Source organism: Oncorhynchus clarkii, unplaced genomic scaffold (assembly GCF_045791955.1).
Source record: "Oncorhynchus clarkii lewisi isolate Uvic-CL-2024 unplaced genomic scaffold, UVic_Ocla_1.0 unplaced_contig_531_pilon_pilon, whole genome shotgun sequence".
NCBI lineage: Eukaryota > Metazoa > Chordata > Actinopteri > Salmoniformes > Salmonidae > Oncorhynchus > Oncorhynchus clarkii.
The window spans coordinates 8,335-32,064 of NW_027260837.1; the positions used below are offsets into that span (position 1 = coordinate 8,335).

Here is a 23,730-nt window from a genome sequence, read left to right on the forward strand (position 1 = left end):
CAAAAATAAACATATCCAGGTGTTAGAATGGCCAAGTCAAAGTCCAGACCTGAATCCAATCGAGAATCTGTGGAAAGAACTGAAAACTGCTGTTCACAAATGCTCTCCATCCAACCTCACTGAATTCGAGCTGTTTTGCAAGAAGGAATGGGAAAAAATTCAGTCTCTCGATGTGCAAAACATACCCCAAGCGACTTACAGCTGTAATCGCAGCAAAAGGTGGCGCTACAAAGTATTAACTTAAGGGGGCTGAATAATTTTGCACGCCCAATTTTTCAGTTTTTGATTTGTTAAAAAAGTTTGAAATATCCAATAAATGTCGTTCCACTTCATGATTGTGTCCCACTTGTTGTTGATTCTTCGCAAAAAAATACAGTTTTATATCTTTATGTTTGAAGCCTGAAATGTGGCAAAAGGTCGCAAAGTTCAAGGGGGCCGAATACTTTCGCAAGGCACTGTAAATGCATAGGCCCCCGTCCCGTGTCTTAACAGAGGTTGCTATTCTGTCCTGCCGATAGAAAGTACAACCTGCTGTATGTTCTTAATGTTGTCATTCAGCCACGACTCGGTGAAACATAAGATATTACAGTTTTTAATGTTCCGTTGGTAGGATAAACGTGCTTTCAGTTCGTCCCATTTATTTTCCAGCGATTGAACGTTAGCTAGCAGGACGGTGGGCAGGTTAACCACTTGTTGCCTGATCCTCACAAGGCACCCTGATCTCTTTCCGCGAAATCTCAGTTTCCTTCTCCAGCGAATAACGGGGATCTGGGCCTGGTCGGGTGTCTGTAGTATATCCCTCCCGTCCGACTCACTGAAGAAGAAATCTTCGTAGAGTTTGAGGTGAGCAATCGCAGTTCTGATGTCCAGAAGCTCTTTTCGGTCATAAGAGATGGTAGCAGCAACATTATGTACAAAACAAGTTACGAACAACAGGAAAAACAAACAAAATAGCATGGTTGGTTAAGAGTCGATTACATATAGTAACATATTACATATAGCAGCACATTTCGTATATCGACGAATAACATTTGGTAACACATTACATACAGTATAGTAACATATTACACATAGTAGCACATTACATATAGTAACACATTTTTCCCAGTTTTCCTGTTTCTAAAAGCTGTTCAATGGAGTGCCTATCATACTTACTTGCCCTTCCTCTGCCCCTCACAATGATTGTATTGATCACAAATCAGTCCATCCCCACCACCATGATAATCAGATCCATTGCACACCCTGCAGATTTTCTGGTATTGACGATAAAAACAAGGAAATAAATAATCTGACATTGTCTTTTTAAAGAGCATCCACTGACAATTAATTAATTCAAAAATGAGACTCTCTTCAGTCCATTAATTAATGAATTAATTCGAACAGTCTCACATTAATTTATACAAGTGAATGTAACTGTGGCATTTAGTTAATGTGGCGCGCCATAGCGTGGCTAATTCAGTCATCCAAATCTCGTATTCTCTTTCTGTTCACATTGTTCCCAAGACTGCAATGCACTTGTGTTTTAGGGGTTGCCGCAGTGTGTAGGAGGGAGATTCCTAGATGTGAGAAAGTGCAGGAGGGAATGAGATGAAGGAATGTGTAGTATCGGTGGAGAAAGTTGTGTATGTAAACTGTTGGTTGCCCATGGGGCTGGAGATTGGAGGTGTCTGGTGAGACAAAGGCAGGTTGAGGTCAGTGATTAATATTAGTACAGAAAGTGTCATATGCTGAAGAAGTGAAGAGAGCGGTAGAGGAAGATGTGTACATGACAAGGTTTCTGTGAGTAGGCAGAGACCAATAAAGAGGGATGAGAATAGTATGTGTTTCAGTGAGGTGGGTTTCTTGGCATTTATAGCCATGGTTGTCAACTGTACTACAGAAATGGAACACAAGTCACAGAAAATAGAGGTTGTGGTGGCAGCTGCAGAGAAGTACTTGGGATTGGGAGGATTTACTGCAGAAGACTTGCAGAGATATTGAGTGGTAGTGTTCTGTCCTCTTAGACCGTTGGCCTGGAGTAGGATTAGATAAGGTTAAATAGTGGAATGGGGTGGTGTTTTTTTTAGTGAGAGCTAATAGTTGCCAGGGTAATTTTCCTTTTCTCCCAATTTTGTATTACCGTAAATTAATGTAGGTAGTCCGTGACTGAACTCAAACTCCAGTACAGTAGGTGGCGGTGTATGCACCTAAAAGTTGGATGCGGTCAGCCAACCCAATCTCAAAGAAGAATAAGCAAGACTACATTTCCTATGTTTTGAGCAATACTGAAGAAGAGCTCCGCAGAGTGCGCAGAGAAGGTAAGCTACTGTATGTTTATTCTCTGTACAATAGGGGCAGAGTAGGATGCTAGATAACCCCATGTGAGTTATTTAGCTTTCTACAGCATCAAAACAATAAATTAGTCTATTCTAAGATGTTTGACACATTGTCATCCTGAAGTAAATCACGTATTAACTGTTTAATTAGCTGGCGCTGGTTATAACACTTGTAAACTGTTTCATCGAAAGACTAGAAACTACTATACATAGATCGCTAGCATGGAACATGTCTAACAGCTGCCAGTTCAGTGCCTTGATGTCAAGGGCTAAATTGTTCAACTAGCTAACTGCTCTGCTGGTGGTGGCTAGCTCAGTTAGCGTCTTTGTTACAACGTTAGCAAGACCAATCGACATTCTGATGTTAGTTAGCTTGCAATATTCCCTTGCCATATCCTCAAATGTAAGACGCATTTGATCAAATGCATGTAACTAGTGTTGGAACACTATCATGGATACAACCAGAACTACTATTTGATACAGTTTACAGTTAGCTTGTAAACACAAGACTAACTGAACATCTAGCAATGTGTGTACTATGAGCTCCTTTGTCTGGCTCTCTGTGTAGTTCCAGGCCTCTTCATTGTTGACTTTCCTCATTACTATGTGAAGCGACTAGGGCCTTCTAATGCTAGGCCCCTGCTATGTTGTGCCAGCTATTCACTGTGTTGTTACTTGTGTGTCAGTGTTGCCAAAGTCACACACACATTCCCTTATCTCTGGCACTCTGAATAAGGTCACAGCTGAATCAACTGTCAGGGGACGTTTGACCAGTGACCACCAACGCCCCAAGACGACGACGACAACAACAACACATAATTGGTAAGAAAATAGCATTTCCACTGCTTCCCCTGCCTGCATTGACGACTGCATCTCCCAAACTTATCTGGTAGGCATGGTGAACATGTGTTAATCATGTGGATTGTATTTATTATTTTTTACCCCTTTTTTGCCCCAATTTCGTGATATCCAATTGGTATATTGGTGAGAGGTTTCCTTAGTCTTGTCCCATCTCTGCAACTCCCGTATGGGAGAGGCGAACGTCAAGAACCATGCGTCCTCCAAAACACGATGCTGGCAAGCCGTACTGCTTCTTGACACACTGCTTGCTTAACCCTGAAGCTAGCCACACCAATGTGTCGGAGGAAACACCGTAGAACTGGCAACCATGTCAGCGTGCATGCGCCCGGCCCGCCACAGAAGTCGCTAGAGAGTGATGGGACATGGACATCCCGGACGGCCAAACCCTTCCCTGTCCCGCGCGACGCTGGGCCAATTGTGCGCCTCTTCGCGGGTCTCCCGGTCGCAGCTGGATCAAACCCGGGTCTGTAGTGATGTCTCAAGCACGGCAATGCAGGGCATTAGACCGCTGCGCCACTCGGGAGGTCTCTCTTGTGAACTTGAAGTGGATTGGACATATTTATTGTGGTAGGCTGCTCCTGTTACTGAAGTGACACTGATTTGAAAAATCTCAGGTGTTTCTGTAGAGTTTATTCTATAGATTTAGCCTAACCTGTGTTGTGGACTGATGTTCTGCTGGTCTGACATTGGATGGAGAGTCTCTGTATCAAATGCTGCTGTTCTGTTTAGGCTCTCTTCTCCTAAATGTAGAGGGATGTTTGAATTGGGTTTTACTGTCATTAGGATATTAACACGTTATATCATATACCCAATTTTTTGTTTACACCATGAAGACGATGTAGTATTAGGCTAAATGCAGAATAATATAGTCTTACTTGCAGAATAATAATGAACAAAATCTTTTGGCCCGCAGCAGAATAGAGCAGTAGACCCACCCACATTAGTCTAAGTGCTCTTTTGCCTCTGTGCAAGGTTTTCTTGGTAATCTTGGCACATGAGACATGTTCAGGCAGCAATAACAAAGGGTACTGATTTGTGTGGCCAGATGTTCATTTCATGGACCCTTCTTGATGTTTTAATGAATGTAGCTTTAGTAAATAGTTGAGTTAATTACATAGGCAATTTCTTTTACTTATTATGAATAATTAGGATGGTTTGGGTCGTCACCCTCAAAGATGTAGGCTATGCCTACTACTATGCTTAAACCCTACCGTATTAAGTTTATACAGGCATGAGCCGAGGATTCATCAGAAAATATATATATATGCTGTTTGCTATGTTGTATCTGATATATGTTGTGCTGGGTTTGCACTAATTAAGCAATTTTGTCTACTTGCACTGTCATGGACCCAATTATAAACTGAGTGGTTTGAGCTCTGAATGCTGATTGGCTTAAAGCCGTGGTATATCAGACCATATAACACGTGTGTGATATGACAAAACATCTTTACTGTTCTAATTACGTTGGTAACCAGTTTATAATAGCAATAAAGCACCTTGGGGCTTTGTGGTATATAGCCAATATACCACAGCTAAGGGCTGTATCCAGGCACTCCGCGTTGCGTCTTGATTAAGAGCAGCACTTCGCAATGGTATATTGACCATATACCACACCCCCTCGTGCCTTATTGCTTAAATAGAACGTAAATGCCATCTAGAATGTAAAGAGATCCCTTGCTAGCAGGCAGACTCGGGGCATGTGGTTACCATGACGATGAATATAATCAAATAGCTCTGTCAGAGATCGCTAGCTAGCTAGCTACCATGTCAAAACAGCAATCATTACATTTGTTTATTTTCAGTACTCTGCATTTATGCCCATTGCAAGCATAGTATTGTAAGTATCATAACAATGTTAGCTATTATACAGAGGAAAATGTTTCAAGGTGGTGGCGTTATTTTTACACTTATTATGAGCTAACTTACGTTAGCTAGCTAGCTAAATTTACTGTTCTATGGTTCTGTTTTCTAACTTGGCTAATGTTATGTAAAGTGTTTTTCTGCCTTGTTGTTCTTAAATGTTAGGTTTACCTTGTTATTGTTTGGAGTTAAGAAATATTTCCTTTCTGTATTTTCAGTTTCAGAAAAAGAGCAACACCTCTCTTATGGATTTGTTGGGCTACTGTTTATGCTAGCTGTCAAACGGTACACCAGAACACAGCGTGGACAGCATACCCATAGTCAGAGGAGCATGTTGGGCTACTGTTTATGCTAGCTGTCAAACGGTACACCAGAACACAGCGTGGACAGCATACCCATAGTCAGAGGAGCATGTTGGGCTACTGTTTATGCTAGCTGTCAAACGGTACACCAGAACACAGCGTGGACAGCATACCCATAGTCAGAGGAGCATGCTGGCTGATCCCATAGAGTCTATGGCATAGACTTTCAGTCATTACACTCACGCTAGTTGGCAATTGCTCAATTAACACTAATTACCTTCAACTGCATGCAGAGATAGATGAACTCATGGATATCATTTGTATGACTGGGTAAATGGAAACCATTGATAAGTTGTCAAAATCTCCAACTATCCCTTAAGACTCTATTGTCATGGACATTTGGGCTTCTGTTTACAAAAGCACTACTTCTGTATCTATCTATCTGCACATACTGTATCTAGGCTATGTGGCTCTCATGTAGGCTACCCCACCCACTCAATAGTGAGTCAGCTTTGAATGTGTGGGTCTTGTTTTGGTGTTCTGTCTTTGGCAGAGACTGGCAAAGAGTGTCTGTCTGAGTGACAGGACCAAGCTGTCTGCAGAAAAGATGGAGGACTCTGTGAAGGCGGAGAGTGTCACCGATGGAGGAGGCCTGGTGAATGCAGAGAAAGAGCCAGAAGACACTCTCAGGTATAGAAATCTGGGATGGTCTAACTTCACTTCAGTGCTATTTCTGAAAATGGATGGGGGCTGGGCAGTTTCTGGAAGTGAGAGGTTTCTTCTCTCAAGTGTATGTTTGAGTGCCAGGGTGTGGGCAGGGTATGTTTCAGTTCTGTCAGATTTGGTCTGTCTCTTTTTTATTTCTGAGGAGAGTTGAAAACACAATGGGCTCGTTTCCCGGACACAGATTAAACCTTCTCCTGGAGTAAAAAGCACGCTCAATGAAGAATAGGCTACATTGAAAGTGTTTTTTCTTCTTCTCCAGAACTAGGATTAATCTGGGTTTGGGAAGCCAGCCCAATGGGTCATGTAGTTAGTGTGTGCCTCTAGTTTCCCATGCGGTGTCAGCCAGTGTGCCCTCCCCACAGCCCCACAGACCTTTCTGAACTGCTGGCTGCCGGGACCAAAGAGGTTCACGAGAAGGCGGAGAACACCCAGTTTGTCAAGGACTTCCTCAGGGGGCGCATCCGCAAGGAGCTCTTCAAGGTCAGTCTGGAGAATAGAGCAGCCACTTTTCTGAGATTTAGTACTGCTGCATTCACTGTCTTGAACATTATGCATCATCTGATTTATCCACAGCAGTCAGTTAAGGGTGTAGGCTTTTTGATCAAACTTTGACATCCTCACTTTGCAAACACTTTGAAAGATATTACTGTGAAGAATCATGATGGGTCTTTCAGCACCACTGGTAATGAACAACCACTGTACTGAACAACAATATCTTGTAAAGCTTTAAAGAACATGAAGTGCTTTGACATCCTCACTTTGTGAGACTTTGCCAGGATACAGAAAGGGATGTATCTTGACAACGTGAATGTTGACACACAGTATTTGAGGGACTGTCAAACATGGATTAATGAAAAATATTTGCACCTAAAATGTTTGTTTTGGGGTAAAATTCTGCATCTCTCTCTCGCTCAGCTGGGTGATGTGGCCCTCTACTACACCTACGAGGCCATGGAGGAGGAGATTGAGAGGAACAAGGATCATCCTGACTTCTCCCCGCTCTACTTCCCAGAGCTGAATAGACGTGACGCCCTGTCCCGCGACCTGGACTACTTCTATGGTGAGGACTGGCAGGAGCGGGTCAGCTGCTCGCCAGCCACGCAACGCTACGTGGAACGCATCCACCAGGTGAGTAACCCAGAGTTCACATTACCACCATCCACTACCATTGTGCCTTTATGCAAGGCACTTCAGACCTAACGCTCCTCCATGGGTGCTGCACTGTGACTCCCTGTGCTGCTTCAATCCTCTGGTGTGTGGAGTCCAGGGGGAGTTGACAATACCAGAAGCCAGTGAAGTTGTATTTGTATTTAGGTGGGTCAGGAAGAGCCGGTCTTGCTGGTGGCCCATGCCTACACCCGTTACATGGGTGACCTGTCCGGGGGTCAGGTGCTGAAGAAGGTGGCCCAGCGGGCGCTGAAGTTGCCATCGACGGGCGAGGGCGTCTATTTCTACCAGTTTGACGGCATCCACAGCGCCAAGGCCTTCAAGCAGCTGTACCGGAGCCGGATGAATGAGCTGGAGCTGGACATGGCCACCAAGGACAGGCTGGTGGCGGAGGCCGTGCTGGCCTTTCAATTCAACATGGAGGTGAGGAAGGGGAAGGGAAGAGAGAGATAGAGCTGGGGTTGATTAAAGAGTGAGACTGATGCACCTGCTGGTGTGGTGGGTCTTCCAGTAAACGGAGATTGCTGCACTTACTGGTGTGGTGGGTCTTCCAGTAAATGGAGACTGATGCACCTACTGGTGTGGTGGGTCTTCCAGTAAACGGTGGGTCTCTTAATAATTCCTTCTAGGTGATGGCTGGAAATATTGCCATCTCATATCTGTGGGTCCTTGAGTGGCGCAGCGGTCTATGGCACTGTATCGCAGTGTTAGAGGCGTCACTACATGCCCGGGTTCGATCTCGGACGGTATCACAACCCTATCGTGATCGGGAGTCCCATAGAGCGGTGCACAATTGGCCCAGCGTCGTCCGGGTTAGGGCAGGGTTAGACCGTCATTGTAAATAAGAATTTGTTATTGCCTGACTTGCCTAGTTAAATAAAAATAGACGTTTTGTTTTCAGAGGAAGCCAGGCCGCATTAGTTTAGTCTCTGGGGTAGGCCACGGCCGTTTAGTCTCTGGGGTAGGCCACGGCCGTTTAGTCTCTGGGGTAGGCCTCGGCCGTTTAGCCTGAGGTACGGCCGTTTAGTCTCTGAGGTAGGCCTCGGCCGTTTAGGGGTAGGCCTCGGCCGTTTAGTCTCTAGGGTAGGCCTCGGCCGTTTAGTCTCTGGGGTAGGCCTCGGCCGTTTAGTCTCTGGGGTAGGCCTCGGCCGTTTAGTCTCTGGGGTAGGCCTCGGCCGTTTAGTTGCATTTCTCAGTATTGTATCATTTAATTAATCATTTAAGCTCAGTAACCAGCCACTGTATTGATCCTGTCTTTGGAGATAAGTCCTGTGCCCAGGGAAAATAAGGGTCTTTGGCCAACAGCAGATGGTTGGATTTGTGCTTATCACCATAACCACTCTGCTAACTGGTTCTGAGAGCGTAGCCAGACAATGTGCCATCTATCATATTTCAAGTGCTCAGATATGATCATTAATTCACTTCCTCACATCTGGCTTCTGATTACATTACATGAATGTCAGATGTTGAACTTGATCATATTCTTATTACGGTTCTGCATCATGGACATTTCTTTGACCAGTGGCACCTCCTTATGTTAAATATCACTCCTTTCACTCGCCCACCGACCCAGTCGCAATGTGAAACTGTTTGTGCTAAACTCTGGGTCAACACAATTCAGCTTACTGTTTCAGTTCAGAGATTGTGTTCATCAGGACACACAATATCAAACTGTTCCAAAGTGTTGTGAAAAATAAGCTTTCCTTATTGGACCTTTTCAGATGGTACCTCCCTGTTTGACCGTTTGTTCTGTTTTGTGCTGAGTGAAAATGAACCAGTTGTAATCCCCTGTGTTTGGTGTCAGGTATTTGATGAGCTAGAGGAGATGGGTAAGGATATCCAGGAGGAGGTCATGGATGCGGGCATGCCTGTTCACGGGGCCCATGGGACCGGAGGAGACATCAACAAATGCCCCTACTACGCCGCACAAATGGGTACGCTGACACACAACTCCTGTAGGCTCTGTCTGGAAACAAAGTGATTTGATCCAGAAAACCAAAAGAAAGAATTGTTGTGCCATGTTAGCAATACGTGGGCATTTAGAACCACAATACCCTTACCACACTGTCTGGCTGGCTTGGATATTTGCTTTTCACATTGTCCTTTCCAGCATGGCTCCAGCATCTACGGTGGCTCCCTAACCAGGCCAGTGCAGTACTGCTTGACCTGGCTTAGTGGTGTTAAAAATGGTATGAGTGTTTCACATGGTAATGTGGGAGGTTTGCTGACCGTGTTCTTTGTCCTCTGTCTATCTCAGCGGCCAGTGGGGGCTCGGCGTACGTCGGTCAGCTGGCCATGGCCGTCCTCAGACACCCCACAGGCCAGGTCCTGTTCGCCGCCTGGGTCGCCGCCCTCGCCGGATTGGCTGCGTGGTACTTCATGTGATCCGACCCACAGCCAATTGTTGGCTGTTCTGCAGGAAAGAAGGAGGAAAAACAGGGAGGGAAGACAAGAATAATTGTTTTCTGAACGTTTGGATGAGAACCCATCCGTACCCAGACCTTGTAACCTTCCCTCCTAATTTTCTCTCTCTACTACCTCCCTCTCACTCTCCCTCCATCCTGTATCTTCTCAGTATGGTTGGTCATATTTGTAGCTCTTAGTACCAGTTTAGAGACATTTTTTAAATTCAAACCTGTTATAGGATGTATTTCTTCTTGAGTTGACATGAGATGACAATTGATCTTACTTGTTTAGATTATAGTGTGATTTGTTGTCAGGTTGATGTCTCTTTAATAATCCCTAACAATTGTATTATGGAGTGATGCAGTAGAGTTGGAGGGGAAAAACAGCTATCCTGCTATGACAAAAAAAGCCTTTGTGGATTTTGACACTTTTAGGTTGCCATGGTGATTTGAAGGACTATATTCTGCTGTCCCCTGGGTGTCCTCACAATCAGTCCATCAAACCAAAATGTAATCTTGAAAATATTAGAGCAGTGAGCCTTTGCTTGAAGTGGACTGAATTAGGTGCCAGTACTTTTTTATTTAGGTGGTGGAACTGAACAAGTAGAACATTTGAGGTGCTGGCACTCCGTAGCGGTGAGCACCAGCACAACTCAAACACTGCTGAGCCAGAAACAGTCAAAGTAACACGTTCTATGCATATGTTAATATGCAGATCTGGCAAAGTGTAGGAGTATTTCTGCAGGGCAGACTACTATCTCTTTGCTTGAGTAGGTTGAGCGACATCTTTTAAAGTTTGTATTAATGGTTATGGGGGTGATACTCTCTTGGGAGTAGTCCCACGATTTGGTTACGGACAGCACAGGCTGACTGACAGCAAGAGCACACTTTTTTTAGAAAGGTCTAGACTTTAAAATGTTGCCAACGGTTGTCACACATCACAATGTATTATTTTTATCTTCTCTCCAAATGAACGCAGGCAGAAATTTCCAACCTCCTGTGAAAAGCACACAGACAGTGAGGCAGGATGGACACTTTTTAGTTCTTGTTTTAGGATGGACGAGCAATATTACTATTAATCATTTCTGAAGTGTATTTCTTTGTTTTATTCTATGTTGGATTTAGTTATCTAGTGCTGTCCAGTTCCTTGTCCTTTGCTTGGCACTCAGGCAGTCTAGAGAGGAGCAGAGTGTCTGAAAACGGACACATCCGTCCTGGAAACGTGTATAAAGTTGATTTTCAGTATTGTTCTAGGCCTATGAACACCAGGTAGAGGCAGCGAATACAGCAGCTAGTGTAATGGTCTGGGAGATGAGATCGGGTTAGATTGGTGAAGACAAGGCACCTCATCAGTCTGAATGGATAACATTTAAGACTTGAAAGCTATGCACCAACCTGATGAGGTTGAGCCATCGTTGTTTGGTTGTGGAGAAGGAGAACAATGTGTTGTGCAGGTGACCATAGGTTTGTATCTGAGGAAATATAAGGGCAATACAGTATTTAGCAGATCCTTTTCAGGATTCACACTGACATCAACATTACATTCCTTGATTTGTTTGTAGTTTTAACATTGAAGACAGCAGTTTGCGTTGTATTCTATGCTTTCGCTTGAAGATGGAGAAGTTGTTAAAGGTCAGAATGCTGAATACCAAAGGTCAAGTTGCTGACATGACATTATCTCGGTTCATTACAAACAGGTTCTATGCTGTGTGTTCAGGTCTGTGGTTCTCCTATTCATCTCTGGTGTATTTGGTAGTCCTTGAATTCTTTGTTCAGTAGCCCTTCCTCCATCTGAGGTATTAACGAAACAGAAATAAACCGGGATTATCTTGATTAGTCCAATAAGAAATGTTTGATTTCCGTGGTAAAACATTTTGCCCTAATGAACATGACCCAGGTGTAGTAATGGCTGTCCAGACCAGTCCAGAGCCTCATTAGTCATGTACGTGTTGGGTCTCAGGTTCATGTTAATGAAATTATATACTTAAGAAACATTGCAAGACTTGTCATATTTTAGTTCAATGTAAATGCAATTTTAGTATTTGTTTTCAGGGGATGGAACTGTTGCAGTATTTAGAACATTTTGAAGGAGTTCTGGAATGACCAGACTTGGGTTGTGTTTATTAGGCACTAAACAGAAGAAGACAAACAGGGAGGGACTAACTGGACTTGTCCAATTAAACTCTTCTGAAACGTGGGCCCTAATGAACACGACCCATAATCTCAGGTGTCGAGGTGTGAGTGTTGTTGGCGATGGACTAATTGAAGCCTAGTGATCTCAGTGAGTGCTTGACAGACACATTGCGTGACTCTTTCTTGCCTTGTCGGCTGTAATAGAAAGTAAACAGTAACCGTATTATCAAACCCATTAGTCTTGGATAGTAAGTACACTGCAATCTAACTCAAGCTTTATCAGTGACTGACGATTTACTACAAATGTCACTGGTCTCATTTTGTGAAAGAAGAAAATCACAGGAATACATTGTAGTAAAATAAATGGTTGAATTTCCTGTATACTTTTGTCATTTTATGTGTTGAGACATTTTCCCTGTTTGAATACATTCCTTGTGTTCCTAAGATACACATATCCAACTGCTAACAGATCTGTGCTTAGTAATGTCACTTGCAATTCAGCTCTGTTATTACTTAAAGGAAGTACAGACATCTAAAGTATTAGACCAGGGTCATTGGCCCGTTCTCCAGTAGTTTAGTATTTCCACTGTTCACGTCTGGCAGCAATAAGACATTAACAATTCATTTAGATTTCACTTTAATTATAGATGTTATTTACTTCTCTAACATGACACATTGGTATGGTTGCAATATCAACAGCTGTGTATTTACAAATATAACTAGGCAGAATGGAGGTACATGAAAGTGTGCTGCTTTGAGTGAATTCTCAGATTCATCAAGGGAGAAGGGGTTGACGAGGAGCAGAGTAAGAGGGAAGAGGTCCAGCCACATCTGATCCAACTGGTTTGAGTCATGCCCATCCTGGATGACTGGGTTCTCAGACCCAAATGCATCTCCACACACATTACACTTTATGTAACAAAGGTATATCAGCCAGACAACTTCCTCTTTAACTCACCAAAGCTGTTTGACAGTACTAATGCTGTTACTAGGTTGGTACAACTCGTTGCAGTGGCTAGCTAGATAGGAAGCAGAGTTAACTTTACAGAACAAACTTATTACACATTTTAAGAAATCAGGAGGATCTCAACCAAAACAAAGTTCCTTATTGCAGCACAGGCCTTTCAAATTAAATTGATTTTCTATTCTTATACCCTAAGTGTACAAACCATTAGGAATAACTTCTTTCCATGACAGACTGACCAGGTGAAAGCTATGATCCCTTATTAATGACACTTCAATCAGTGTAGATGAAGGGGAGGAGACCGGTTAAAGAAGGATTTTTAAGCTTTGAGACCACAGACTTGTATTGTGTGTGTGTACCATTCAGAGGGTGAATGGGCAAGACAAAAGATTGAAATGCCTTTGAACAGGGTATGATAGTAGGTACCAGGCGCACCAGTTTGTTTGAGTGTAACAAACTGCTGGGTTTGTCCACAGTTTCCTGTGTGTATCAAGAATGGTCCACCACCCAAAGGACATCCAGCCAACTTGACACAACTGTGGGAAGCATTGGAGTCAACATGGACCAGCATCCCTGTGGAACGCATGCCACATTGTAGAGTCCATTCCCTGATGAATTGAGGCTGTTCTGAGGGAAAAGGGGGTGCAACTCAATATTATGGAGGTGTCTAATGTTTTGTATATCCATGTTTTTTTTAGCCATCACTGGCAACAGTGCATTCCTCAAAGACAGCAGACAGACCATACTTTATGAGTGACTGACTGCACTGCTATCACACGGTTAGGAATCTGATGGACAGGAACATTAGGAAAATCTATGGAATACCCTGTTAAAGTTGCCGCCCCGTTCGCTTTACATACGGATTACGTACCCCAATCTTTTCAACATGTGGTCATTTAAGATGTAGAATTATATTTGTGGATGAATTTACTTCTGCCCAATGCCTTTTATGATATGCTTGAAGAACATTGCACAACATTTTTGCACATTTAACACCATCCAAAAAACTACAAGCCTAAGGGGCAGTCACTTCCTGGTACTTCCAGAGCATATTTCCTCTTGGATTTGGGTTTTAGGCAGCAGGTATGAGTTAGGACCACATTCTGTTTGAGTCTGTTTCAGTCCATTGTCTTCCACTGCTATGGAACTGATCAAGGATGAAAGGAGATCTGTGAAGGTAGATCTGGGGTAACCAGTCTTGTCCAGTAGACATCATCCCTCCCAACACTCTCCCACCACCTGTCCCCATATCTGGTCTCTCCTTGTGGCTGTCTTCTTAGGGCATCATCTCTCTACCCTCGGACACTCGCCTCAGTTCCCAGTGGACCTTTTACCTTTCAGTATAAAAAAAGAAACAGAATTACTGCATGTGTTTTCAAAACCAGCATATGACAAACTACTGTCCCTCCACCCATTGAAAGTGACAGCAAAACATTGATTTGAATTGGGATGTCTTTTCTAGTAATTATATTTCTATGGTTAAACAATTGTGTGTATGCATGTACACTACATGACCAGAAGTACGTGGACTCCTGCTTGTCGAAAAATCTCATTCCAAAATCATGGGCATTCATATGGAGTTGGTCCCCCTTTGCTGCTATAACAACCTCCACTCGTCTGGGAAGGCTTTCCATTCGATTTTGGAACATTTCTGCAGGGACTTTCAGCCATAAGAGCATTAGTGAAGTCAGGTACTGATGATGATGGGTGATTAGGCCAGGCTCGCAGTCAGCTTTCTAATTCATCTCATAGGTGTCTGATGAAGTTGAGGTCAGGGCTCTATGCAGGCCAGTCAAGTTTTTCCACACCGATCTCAACAAACCATTTCTGTATGGATCTTGCTTTGTGCACAGGGGCATTGTCATGCTGAAACAGGAAAGGGCCTTCCCCAAACTGTTGCCACAAAGTTGGAAGCACAGAATGGTCTAGAATGTCATTGCATGCTGTAGCGTTAACATTTCCCTTCACAGAAACTCAGGGGTCTAGCCTAAACTATCAAAAACAGCCCCAGACCATAACTCCTCCTCCACCAGACTTTACAGTTGGCACTATGCATTTGGGTAGGGAGTGTTCTCCTGGCATCTGGCAAATCCAGATTCGTCCATTGGACTGCCAGATGGAAAGTGTGACTCATCACTCCAGAGAACGCGTTTCCACTGCTCCAGAGTCCAATGGCGGCAAGCTTTACACCACTCCAGCTGACGCTTGGCATTGCTTGTGTGGTGATCTTAGGCTTGTCTGCTCGGCCATGGAAACCCAGTTCATGAAGCTCCCGATGAACAGTTCTTGTGCTGACGTTGCTTCTAGAGGCAGTTTGGAACTAGTAGTGAGTGTTGCAACCGAGGACAGACGAGCTTGTGTGGCCTACCACTTCGCGGCTGAGCCGTTGTTGCTCCTTGACGTTTCCACTTCACAAAATATCAGCACTTACAGTTGGCCGGGGTAGCTCTATCAGGGCAGAAATTTTACGAACTGACCTGTTGGAAATGTGGCATCCTATGACAGTGCCACGTTGAAAGTCCCGGAGCTCTTCAGTAAGGCCAGTCTACTGCCAATGTTTGTCTATGAAGATTGCATGGCTGTGTGCTCGATTTTATACATCTGTCAGCAACGGGTGTCTCAAATAGCCGAATCAACTAATTTGAAGGGGAGGCCACATACTTTAGTATGTATGTATAGTGTATGTATGCATGCAACTTTATACAGATGACAGTCACAAACCAGCTGACTGACAAACGATGTGCCACGAACCAGTGTGTTCCAGAAACTGTTTATCCCACATATGCATGTGCACAAGTGGCAAAGGCAACATCATGAATAGTGTGTCCTTCCTGGTTTGTGACTGTCAGGCGAAGGCATCATGACTAAAGTGTCCTTCCTGGTTTGTGACTGTCAGGCGAAGGCATCATGACTAGTGTCCTACCTGGTTTGTGACTGTCAGGTGGAGCTAAACAATTGTTTTAACTTGGTGAAGAAGCCCTGCTCCTGCTTGCTCTCTCCTACCTCTTGCCTGTCCTGCCCTGCCTCAGACTGCTTAGCACTGCTGCCTCCACCTGGTCAGAAACATGTATTGCGTGAGCCAAGATTTTACAAATAAAAGCATTGTCAGCTTTCATGAGCAGAGCTGGGACCTCAACTAATTGTAAACCAAATGAAGAGGAGCAGGTAAGTGTGCAGTCAGTGTGTAGGAACCTAGCGCAGAAACAGTGTGTGCGTGTGTGTGCCACTACCTGCAGTGGTGCTTGTGACACCATTGACTGTCCCCTCCACTTCAGTCTCATCCTCTGCGTAGCTCATGAGCAGAGCTTTTTGTCTGTCTGTCAGGATCCTGCTCACACACAATAGTGGAGACCGTGAGGAATGAGCATCTAACATTTGTCAGAGATGCATAGATGGTATCTAAAGGTGTATTGTGAGTAACTTACTACAGAGATGGTATCTAAAGGTGTATTGTGAGTAACTTACTACAGAGATGGTATCTAAAGGTGTATTGTGAGTAACTTACTACAGAGATGGTATCTAAAGGTGTACTGTGAGTAACTTACTACAGAGATGGTATCTAAAGGTGTATTGTGTAGTAAATTACTACAGAGATGGTATCTAAAGGTGTACTGTGAGTAACTTACTACAGAGATGGTATCTAAAGGTGTACTGTGAGTAACTTACTACAGAGATGGTATCTAAAGGTGTACTGTGAGTAACTTACTACAGAGATGGTATCTAAAGGTGTACTGTGAGTAACTTACTACAGAGATGGTATCTAAAGGTGTACTGTGAGTAATTTACTACAAAGATGGTATCTAAAGGTGTACTGTGAGTAACTTACTACAGAGATGGTATCTAAAGGTGTACTGTGTGTAGCTTACTACAGAGATGGTATCTAAAGGTGTATTGTGTAGTAAATTACTACAGAGATGGTATCTAAAGGTGTACTGTGTGTAGCTTACTACAGAGATGGTATCTAAAGGTGTATTGTGTGTAGCTTACTACAGAGATGGTATCTAAAGGTGTACTGTGTGTAGCTTACTACAGAGATGGTATCTAAAGGTGTATTGTGTGTAGCTTACTACAGAGATGGTATCTAAAGGTGTATTGTGTGTAGCTTACTACAGAGATGGTATCTAAAGGTGTACTGTGTGTAGCTTACTACAGAGATGGTATCTGAAGGTGTATTGTGTAGTAAATAACTACAGAGATGGTATCTAAAGGTGTATTGTGTGTAGCTTACTACAGAGATGGTATCTAAAGGTGTACTGTGTGTAGCTTACTACAGAGATGGTATCTAAAGGTGTATTGTGTGTAGCTTACTACAGAGATGGTATCTAAAGGTGTACTGTGAGTAACTTACTACAGAGATGGTATCTAAAGGTGTATTGTGTAGTAACTTACTACATAGATGGTATCTAAAGGTGTACTGTGAGTAACTTACTACAGAGATGGTATCTAAAGGTGTATTGTGTAGTAAATTACTACAGAGATGGTATCTAAAGGTGTATTGTGTAGTAAATAACTACAGAGATGGTATCTAAAGGTGTACTGTGTGTAGCTTACTACAGAGATGGTATCTAAAGGTGTATTGTGTGTAGCTTACTACAGAGATGGTATCTAAAGGTGTATTGTGTGTAGCTTACTACAGAGATGGTATCTAAAGGTGTACTGTGTGTAGCTTACTACAGAGATGGTATCTAAAGGTGTATTGTGTAGTAGCTTACTACAGAGATGGTATCTAAAGGTGTATTGTGTGTAGCTTACTACAGAGATGGTATCTAAAGGTGTACTGTGTGTAGCTTACTACAGAGATGGTATCTAAAGGTGTATTGTGTGTAGCTTACTACAGAGATGGTATCTAAAGGTGTATTGTGTGTAGCTTACTACAGAGATGGTATCTAAAGGTGTACTGTGAGTAACTTACTACAGAGATGGTATCTAAAGGTGTACTGTGTGTAGCTTACTACAGAGATGGTATCTAAAGGTGTATTGTGTAGTAAATTACTACAGAGATGGTATCTAAAGGTGTATTGTGTAGTAACTTACTACAGAGATGGTATCTAAAGGTGTACTGTGTGTAGCTTACTACAGAGATGGTATCTAAAGGTGTACTGTGTGTAGCTTACTACAGAGATGGTATCTAAAGGTGTATTGTGTAGTAACTTACTACAGAGATGGTATCTAAAGGTGTATTGTGAGTAACTTACTACAGAGATGGTATCTAAAGGTGTATTGTGTAGTAAATAACTACAGAGATGGTATCTAAAGGTGTACTGTGTGTAGCTTACTACAGAGATGGTATCTAAAGGTGTACTGTGTGTAGCTTACTACAGAGATGGTATCTAAAGGTGTATTGTGAGTAACTTACTACAGAGATGGTATCTGAAGGTGTATTGTGAGTAACTTACTACAGAGATGGTATCTAAAGGTGTACTGTGTGTAGCTTACTACAGAGATGGTATCTAAAGGTGTATTGTGTAGTAAATAACTACAGAGATGGTATCTAAAGGTGTACTGTGTAGTAAATTACTACAGAGATGGTATCTGAAGGTGTATTGTGAGTAACTTACTACAGAGATGGTATCTGAAGGTGTATTGTGAGTAACTTACTACAGAGATGGTATCTAAAGGTGTATTATGAGTAACTTACTACAGAGATGGTATCTAAAGGTGTATTGTGAGTAACTTACTACAGAGATGGTATCTAAAGGTGTATTGTGAGTAACTTACTACAGAGATGGTATCTGAAGGTGTATTGTGAGTAACTTACTACAGAGATGGTATCTGAAGGTGTATTGTGAGTAACTTACTACAGAGATGGTATCTAAAGGTGTAATATGAGTAACTTACTACAGAGATGGTATCTAAAGGTGTATTGTGAGTAACTTACTACAGAGATGGTATCTAAAGGTGTATTGTGAGTAACTTACTACAGAGATGGTATCTGAAGGTGTATTGTGAGTAACTTACTACAGAGATGGTATCTAAAGGTGTACTGTGAGTAACTTACTACAGAGATGGTATCTAAAGGTGTATTGTGTAGTAAATTACTACAGAGATGGTATCTAAAGGTGTATTGTGTAGTAAATTACTACAGAGATGGTATCTAAAGGTGTATTGTGTAGTAAATTACTACAGAGATGGTATCTAAAGGTGTACTGTGTAGTAAATAACTACAGAGATGGTATCTAAAGGTGTACTGTGAGTAACTTACTACAGAGATGGTATCTAAAGGTGTACTGTGAGTAACTTACTACAGAGATGGTATCTAAAGGTGTACTGTGAGTAACTTACTTGGGGACTCGGACTTTGACGTGGACGTAGTGATCTCCGTAACCATAGCCACTGATCCGTGCGATGCCCTTCCCAGAGAGGAGGATCCTCTGGTCTGTTTGGATCCCAGCAGGGATCTACAAGAGGATTCACCAATCACAGTTAGTTACTGACCATCAATCCATCACTCTTATGTATGTAGGTGTGTCACAGAAAGGTTGGTATGTCCGTGTGTCTCTCACCGAGAGGTTGACTGTCTCGTAGAGGCCCTGTGCCCGGGCCGTGCCCCCCAGTACAGCCTGAGCCACAGAGATCAGCACGTCAGAGTGGATGTCTGCGCCGTCCCGTCTGAACACTGGGCTCTTCTGGACCCGAAACGTGATGAACACCTCCTTCTTCCCCACAGGCATCCTGACCGTCTGACCGTCCTCAACACCTGCAAAGAGACAACACAGCCAGTCAACCTGGGTGTGCACTACACAACTTTCAAAATCCTAACATCGCTGAGCCTCCCACATTAAACGACTGTCTTCCCTGTCGTTTTTTGTCTTTCCAACGTAGTGGTGCGCACTACACGATGTGGCACAGTACAGGGTCACACACTACACGATGTGGCACAGTACAGGGTCACACACTACACGATGTGGCACAGTACAGGGTCACACACTACACGATGTGGCACAGTACAGGGGGTCACACGATGTGGCACAGTACAGGGTCACACACTACACGATGTGGCACAGTACAGGGGGTCACACGATGTGGCACAGTACAGGGTCACACACTACACGATGTGGCACAGTACAGGGGGTCACACGATGTGGCACAGTACAGGGTCACACACTACACGATTCTTCACTCGGCCGTAAGGATTCTCCATACAGACATGCTGTCTCATGAAAACAATGATGCAATTAGATTGTTAACGTAGCTAGAACAAATCAGCCTCAAACGTTTTCAGTCAGACATTCACACCTAGTTGAAATATCTAACAATTTGACACTTTGGCTTTGGTTAAAGGCAAGTACAAACGCAAATTAGTAGTAGTTATCGTTCCTGCTCGAGAGTACACATTCTGGGTGACGCCATCATCTCACTGGCATCTTCTCTGGAGACCTCTCATTGGCTATTGCTGAACACCGTTCTCAGAACCTGTCTCACACTAGAAGAGCATTGCAGATTTTGTGCCGATAAAATCAAACAGGTTTGAAAATATCAGGACGTCTGGGACGCTCAAAGACGGGATCAGTAGCCCTCAGATTACGTCTCTGACCCACTCACATTAAACCCGCTCACGTTAAACCCACTCACGTTAAACCTGCTCACGTTTTATAGACGTTTCAAACATAGGAAGTGCTTCATTCAGCATTATAGAGTTTTATAAACGTTTCAAACATTAGGGACTGCTTCATTCAGCATTATAGCGTTTTATAAACGTTTCAAACATTAGGGACTGCTTCATTCAGCATTATAGAGTTTTATAAACGTTCAAAACAGTTTAGAAGAGAATTATGGGGTGGCAGGTAGCCTAGTGGTTAGAGCTTTGGGCCAGTAACCAAAAGTTGGCTGGACCGAATCCCCAAGCTGACCAGGTAAAAATCTGTCGTTCTGACAGCCTCTCTACTGTATCTAGCCTCTCTACGTATCTAGCCTCTCTACTGTATCTAGCTACTGTATCTAGCCTCGCTACTGTATCTAGCCTCTCTACTGTATCTAGCCTCTCTACTGTATCTAGCCTCTCTACTGTATCTAGCCTCTCTACTGTATCTAGCCTCTCTACTGTATCTAGCCTCTCTACTGTATCTAGCCTCTGTATCTACTGTATCTAGCCTCGCTACTGTATCTAGCCTCGCTACTGTATCTAGCCTCGCTACTGTATCTAGCCTCGCTACTGTATATAGCCTCGCTACTGTATCTAGCCTCGCTACTGTGTATAGCCTCGCTACTGTATATAGCCTCGCTACTGTTAGTTTTCACTGTTGTTTTTATTTCTTTATTTACCCATTGTTCACCTAATACCTTTTTTGCATTGTTGGTTAGAGCCTGTAAGTGAGCATTTAACTGTAAGGTCTACAACACCGGTTGTATTTGGCGCACGTGACAAATAAACTTTGATTTGATAACCCACTGTTCCCCGGTAGGCAGTCATTGTAAATAAGAATTTGTTCTTAACTGACTTGCCTAGTTAAATAAAGGTTGAATTTTAAAAAATGATTAGTGATCTTAATGAGAAAAGGAAGAGATTCAGGATGAGAAGGCTGCTCCTGGGTCTCTCTGTGTGTGAACATTAGAAAATGCATAGGAGTGAGAGTCAGTGTGTGGGTGTGTCTCACCTGCTGGGACAGGGACCCTTACTGTCTTTTTCTGTCTGGTCTGTCCGGTCCCGTGACAGGAGTTACATGGGGTGGAGATCACAGTGCCTTTCCCATTACACCGACGACATGTCGACCGCATCACAAAGGGGCCCGTGTTCACCGTCTCCTGTACAGGGCAAAACACACAAGCACGTGAGACAAGCACGTGAGACACGAACACTTCACGCCACACATCATGTCACCTACCATGCCAGAGCCATTGCAGTAGTGGCAGTGCACAACCTTGGTGCCAGGCTCGCTCCCTTTGCCATCACATCGCTGGCAGCTGGCCTCAGTGTTGAACGCCATCTCTTTGTTGACCCCCTTGGCAGCTTGGGTGAACGTCAGCTCCATGATAAACTGGGAGGAAAGGAGGGACAAGAGATTCATATTGGATGTCTTTAACAAAAAGTTTACACTCCTAAAAAAGTAATTGCTTCCTGCTTTTACTTCCTGGCATGGGCTCACTCAATATGACCTCACTGAACATTGACTTGAATGAGCAGTCAAAACTTCTGTTTGTGCTGTATAGCCAACTGATATAGTGGTTGTCATGCACAGACAGCACAAGCAGATCTGGGATTAGGCTAATCATAACCCCTTGGTTCTAAAAGCAGTATGGCATCCCAACTACATACCTCCTGGGGCTGATCAAATACGGCATTGAAGTCCCCGAAGCCACGGCTTCCAGAGAACTCCCCAAAGATCTTGCGGAACAGTTCCTCTGGGTCCACGCTGTTGGCCTGTCCGCTCCAGTACTGCTGGTGTCCACCACCGCCCGCCTGGCTGGCGTCGAACCCTGCCCCCCCGTACGTGTCATACTGCTTCCTCTTCACCTCGTCACTCAGCACCTGGGGGAGGACAAAGCAGGAAGTAAGATGCACTGTTCTCCAATAAGACCAGGCAGTTCCTTCATTGAGTCAAGTGGTTCTGATGTTTCGTTTACTTGATTAACTGACACTTTCTTCAAGAGTGACATCAAATAGTACCAAGAAACCGGTTAGGAAAGTAACAAACTAGTGATTCCACATCAGCAACACAAGTCACAGAAATATTGCTATCCTTTAATCTAATTTTAGTTTCTTAAAAGGGGAAGCCCATTTTGAAGAAGGTCAGCCAAACCTCATAAGCTTCAGCCAGCTGAGCAAATTTCTCCTTGGCCTTAGGGTCTTCCTTGTTGGTGTCAGGGTGATACTTCTTAGCCATCTGAAGAGGGACAACAACAAAAGTTATCTTTCCACAACTGTGGTGATTGGTGACAGCTAAGGATCAATACAGCAAGTCAACACTACACAGAAAGTGATCACACACCTGATAATACGCTTTCTTGATCTCTTTCTGGGTGGCAGTGCGTGGTACCTCCAACACCGTGTAGAAGTCCTGTTTGTTGGAGGCTGGGGCACTTGTGTGGAAGGACAGTGTGCAGATGACATGGGGAGATTTAACACCTGGAACTACCAAGAAAGGGCTTGTGAGTAGATTACACCTGGCAACATGACTGTGGATTATTATTGTTGTCCTTCTGTAGTCATCTATTTCCAAGGTAGCTACAGGCCTGTACACTCACAATTCATATATAACACTAAGCAGGGCTCGATATATCTGAGGACTCAATCAAATACATAAAGTTAGCTGCTGTCTGTGATGATCAACTCTTGGGCCAATACATTTCTAGCAAACGCCAGTTGGCATATATAGCTAGCTAATCAGGGATCACGCAGATACAGCTAGTTCAACGCAATGTTTGACTGTACAGTTCAGTAGCTATTACTGACAGTCCGTTCAAGATCATCAGTGCTGTGACCTGACATTACTTTCCTTGCAATGGCTATGGAGCTGCAGGCTTGCTACAGTACCAAACACCTCCAGCAATTTGAATGCGTATAAGCTAACTACTAGCTCGTTAGCTAGCCAGCTATGGGCTGAGCTAAGGTTAGTCTGTCTTTCAGTTGTATCGTTAGGAATGTTACCGTGGTGTCAATTTTGTTGTTGTTGGAGACTGTCAGTTGTGTCCAAAAAGGTGAATGGAAACTACGAGAAACGCTAGCATCAAGCTAGCCTAGCTTGCTAGTTAGGCCGTCTCTGTGCACCCACCTGACAGCCCTCTCAATGTCAACGCATTCCCCGTGCCCCCACGCATTGCATTGCTTCCCGGCCAGAATTTCTGTGCTCCAAAAGTCGACAGACTTCTTGAGCCTCCATTGGAAGAAGGGGCCAGAGCACAACAAGCACGACGGTGACCAGAGGACACAGCAACTGTTATCCAACGTGTGGAGCAGCGAGCCGCTGAGGACGCCATCATTACTTTACTGCTGTTACTCAGCGGGGACTGCGCATGTGCAAGTAAAGTTGTGTCACGGACATGCGCAAAATAATTGACTG

The 23,730-nt window shown here is 43.7% G+C and overlaps 2 protein-coding genes across 8 annotated transcripts; one reads left to right on the top strand and one right to left on the bottom strand.

Moving 5' to 3' along the window:
* Positions 1-2,220: 2,220 nt before the first annotated feature.
* Positions 2,221-12,150, top strand: LOC139401873 (heme oxygenase 2-like). Its single transcript, XM_071145864.1, has 8 exons — positions 2,221-2,297; positions 3,052-3,137; positions 5,892-6,028; positions 6,427-6,544; positions 6,980-7,192; positions 7,379-7,654; positions 9,036-9,165; positions 9,489-12,150. The coding sequence occupies exons 3-8, from the start codon at positions 5,946-5,948 to the stop codon at positions 9,614-9,616; spliced, it is 948 nt and encodes a 315-aa protein (XP_071001965.1). The 5' UTR covers positions 2,221-2,297; positions 3,052-3,137; positions 5,892-5,945; the 3' UTR covers positions 9,617-12,150.
* A 239-nt stretch (positions 12,151-12,389) lies between these two features.
* On the bottom strand, positions 12,390-23,682 carry LOC139401874 (dnaJ homolog subfamily A member 3, mitochondrial-like). 7 transcript variants are annotated; one of them, XR_011633176.1, is made up of 11 exons: positions 23,443-23,663; positions 22,660-22,802; positions 22,471-22,554; positions 21,987-22,199; positions 21,556-21,708; positions 21,328-21,475; positions 19,237-19,430; positions 19,016-19,131; positions 15,964-16,061; positions 13,783-14,067; positions 12,390-13,740 (listed from the first exon to the last, which is right to left on the bottom strand). XR_011633176.1 is itself a non-coding variant. In XM_071145867.1 (10 exons), the coding sequence occupies exons 1-10, from the start codon at positions 23,648-23,650 to the stop codon at positions 14,045-14,047; spliced, it is 1,380 nt and encodes a 459-aa protein (XP_071001968.1). In that variant the 5' UTR covers positions 23,651-23,682; the 3' UTR covers positions 12,390-14,044. The 7 variants fall into 7 exon arrangements, 4 of the variants coding, with proteins under 4 accessions (XP_071001968.1, XP_071001970.1, XP_071001969.1 ...); XR_011633177.1 differs by having other exon boundaries at positions 22,660-22,796; positions 23,443-23,653; XR_011633175.1 differs by having other exon boundaries at positions 13,783-15,786; positions 22,660-22,796; positions 23,443-23,653.
* Positions 23,683-23,730: the final 48 nt, after the last annotated feature.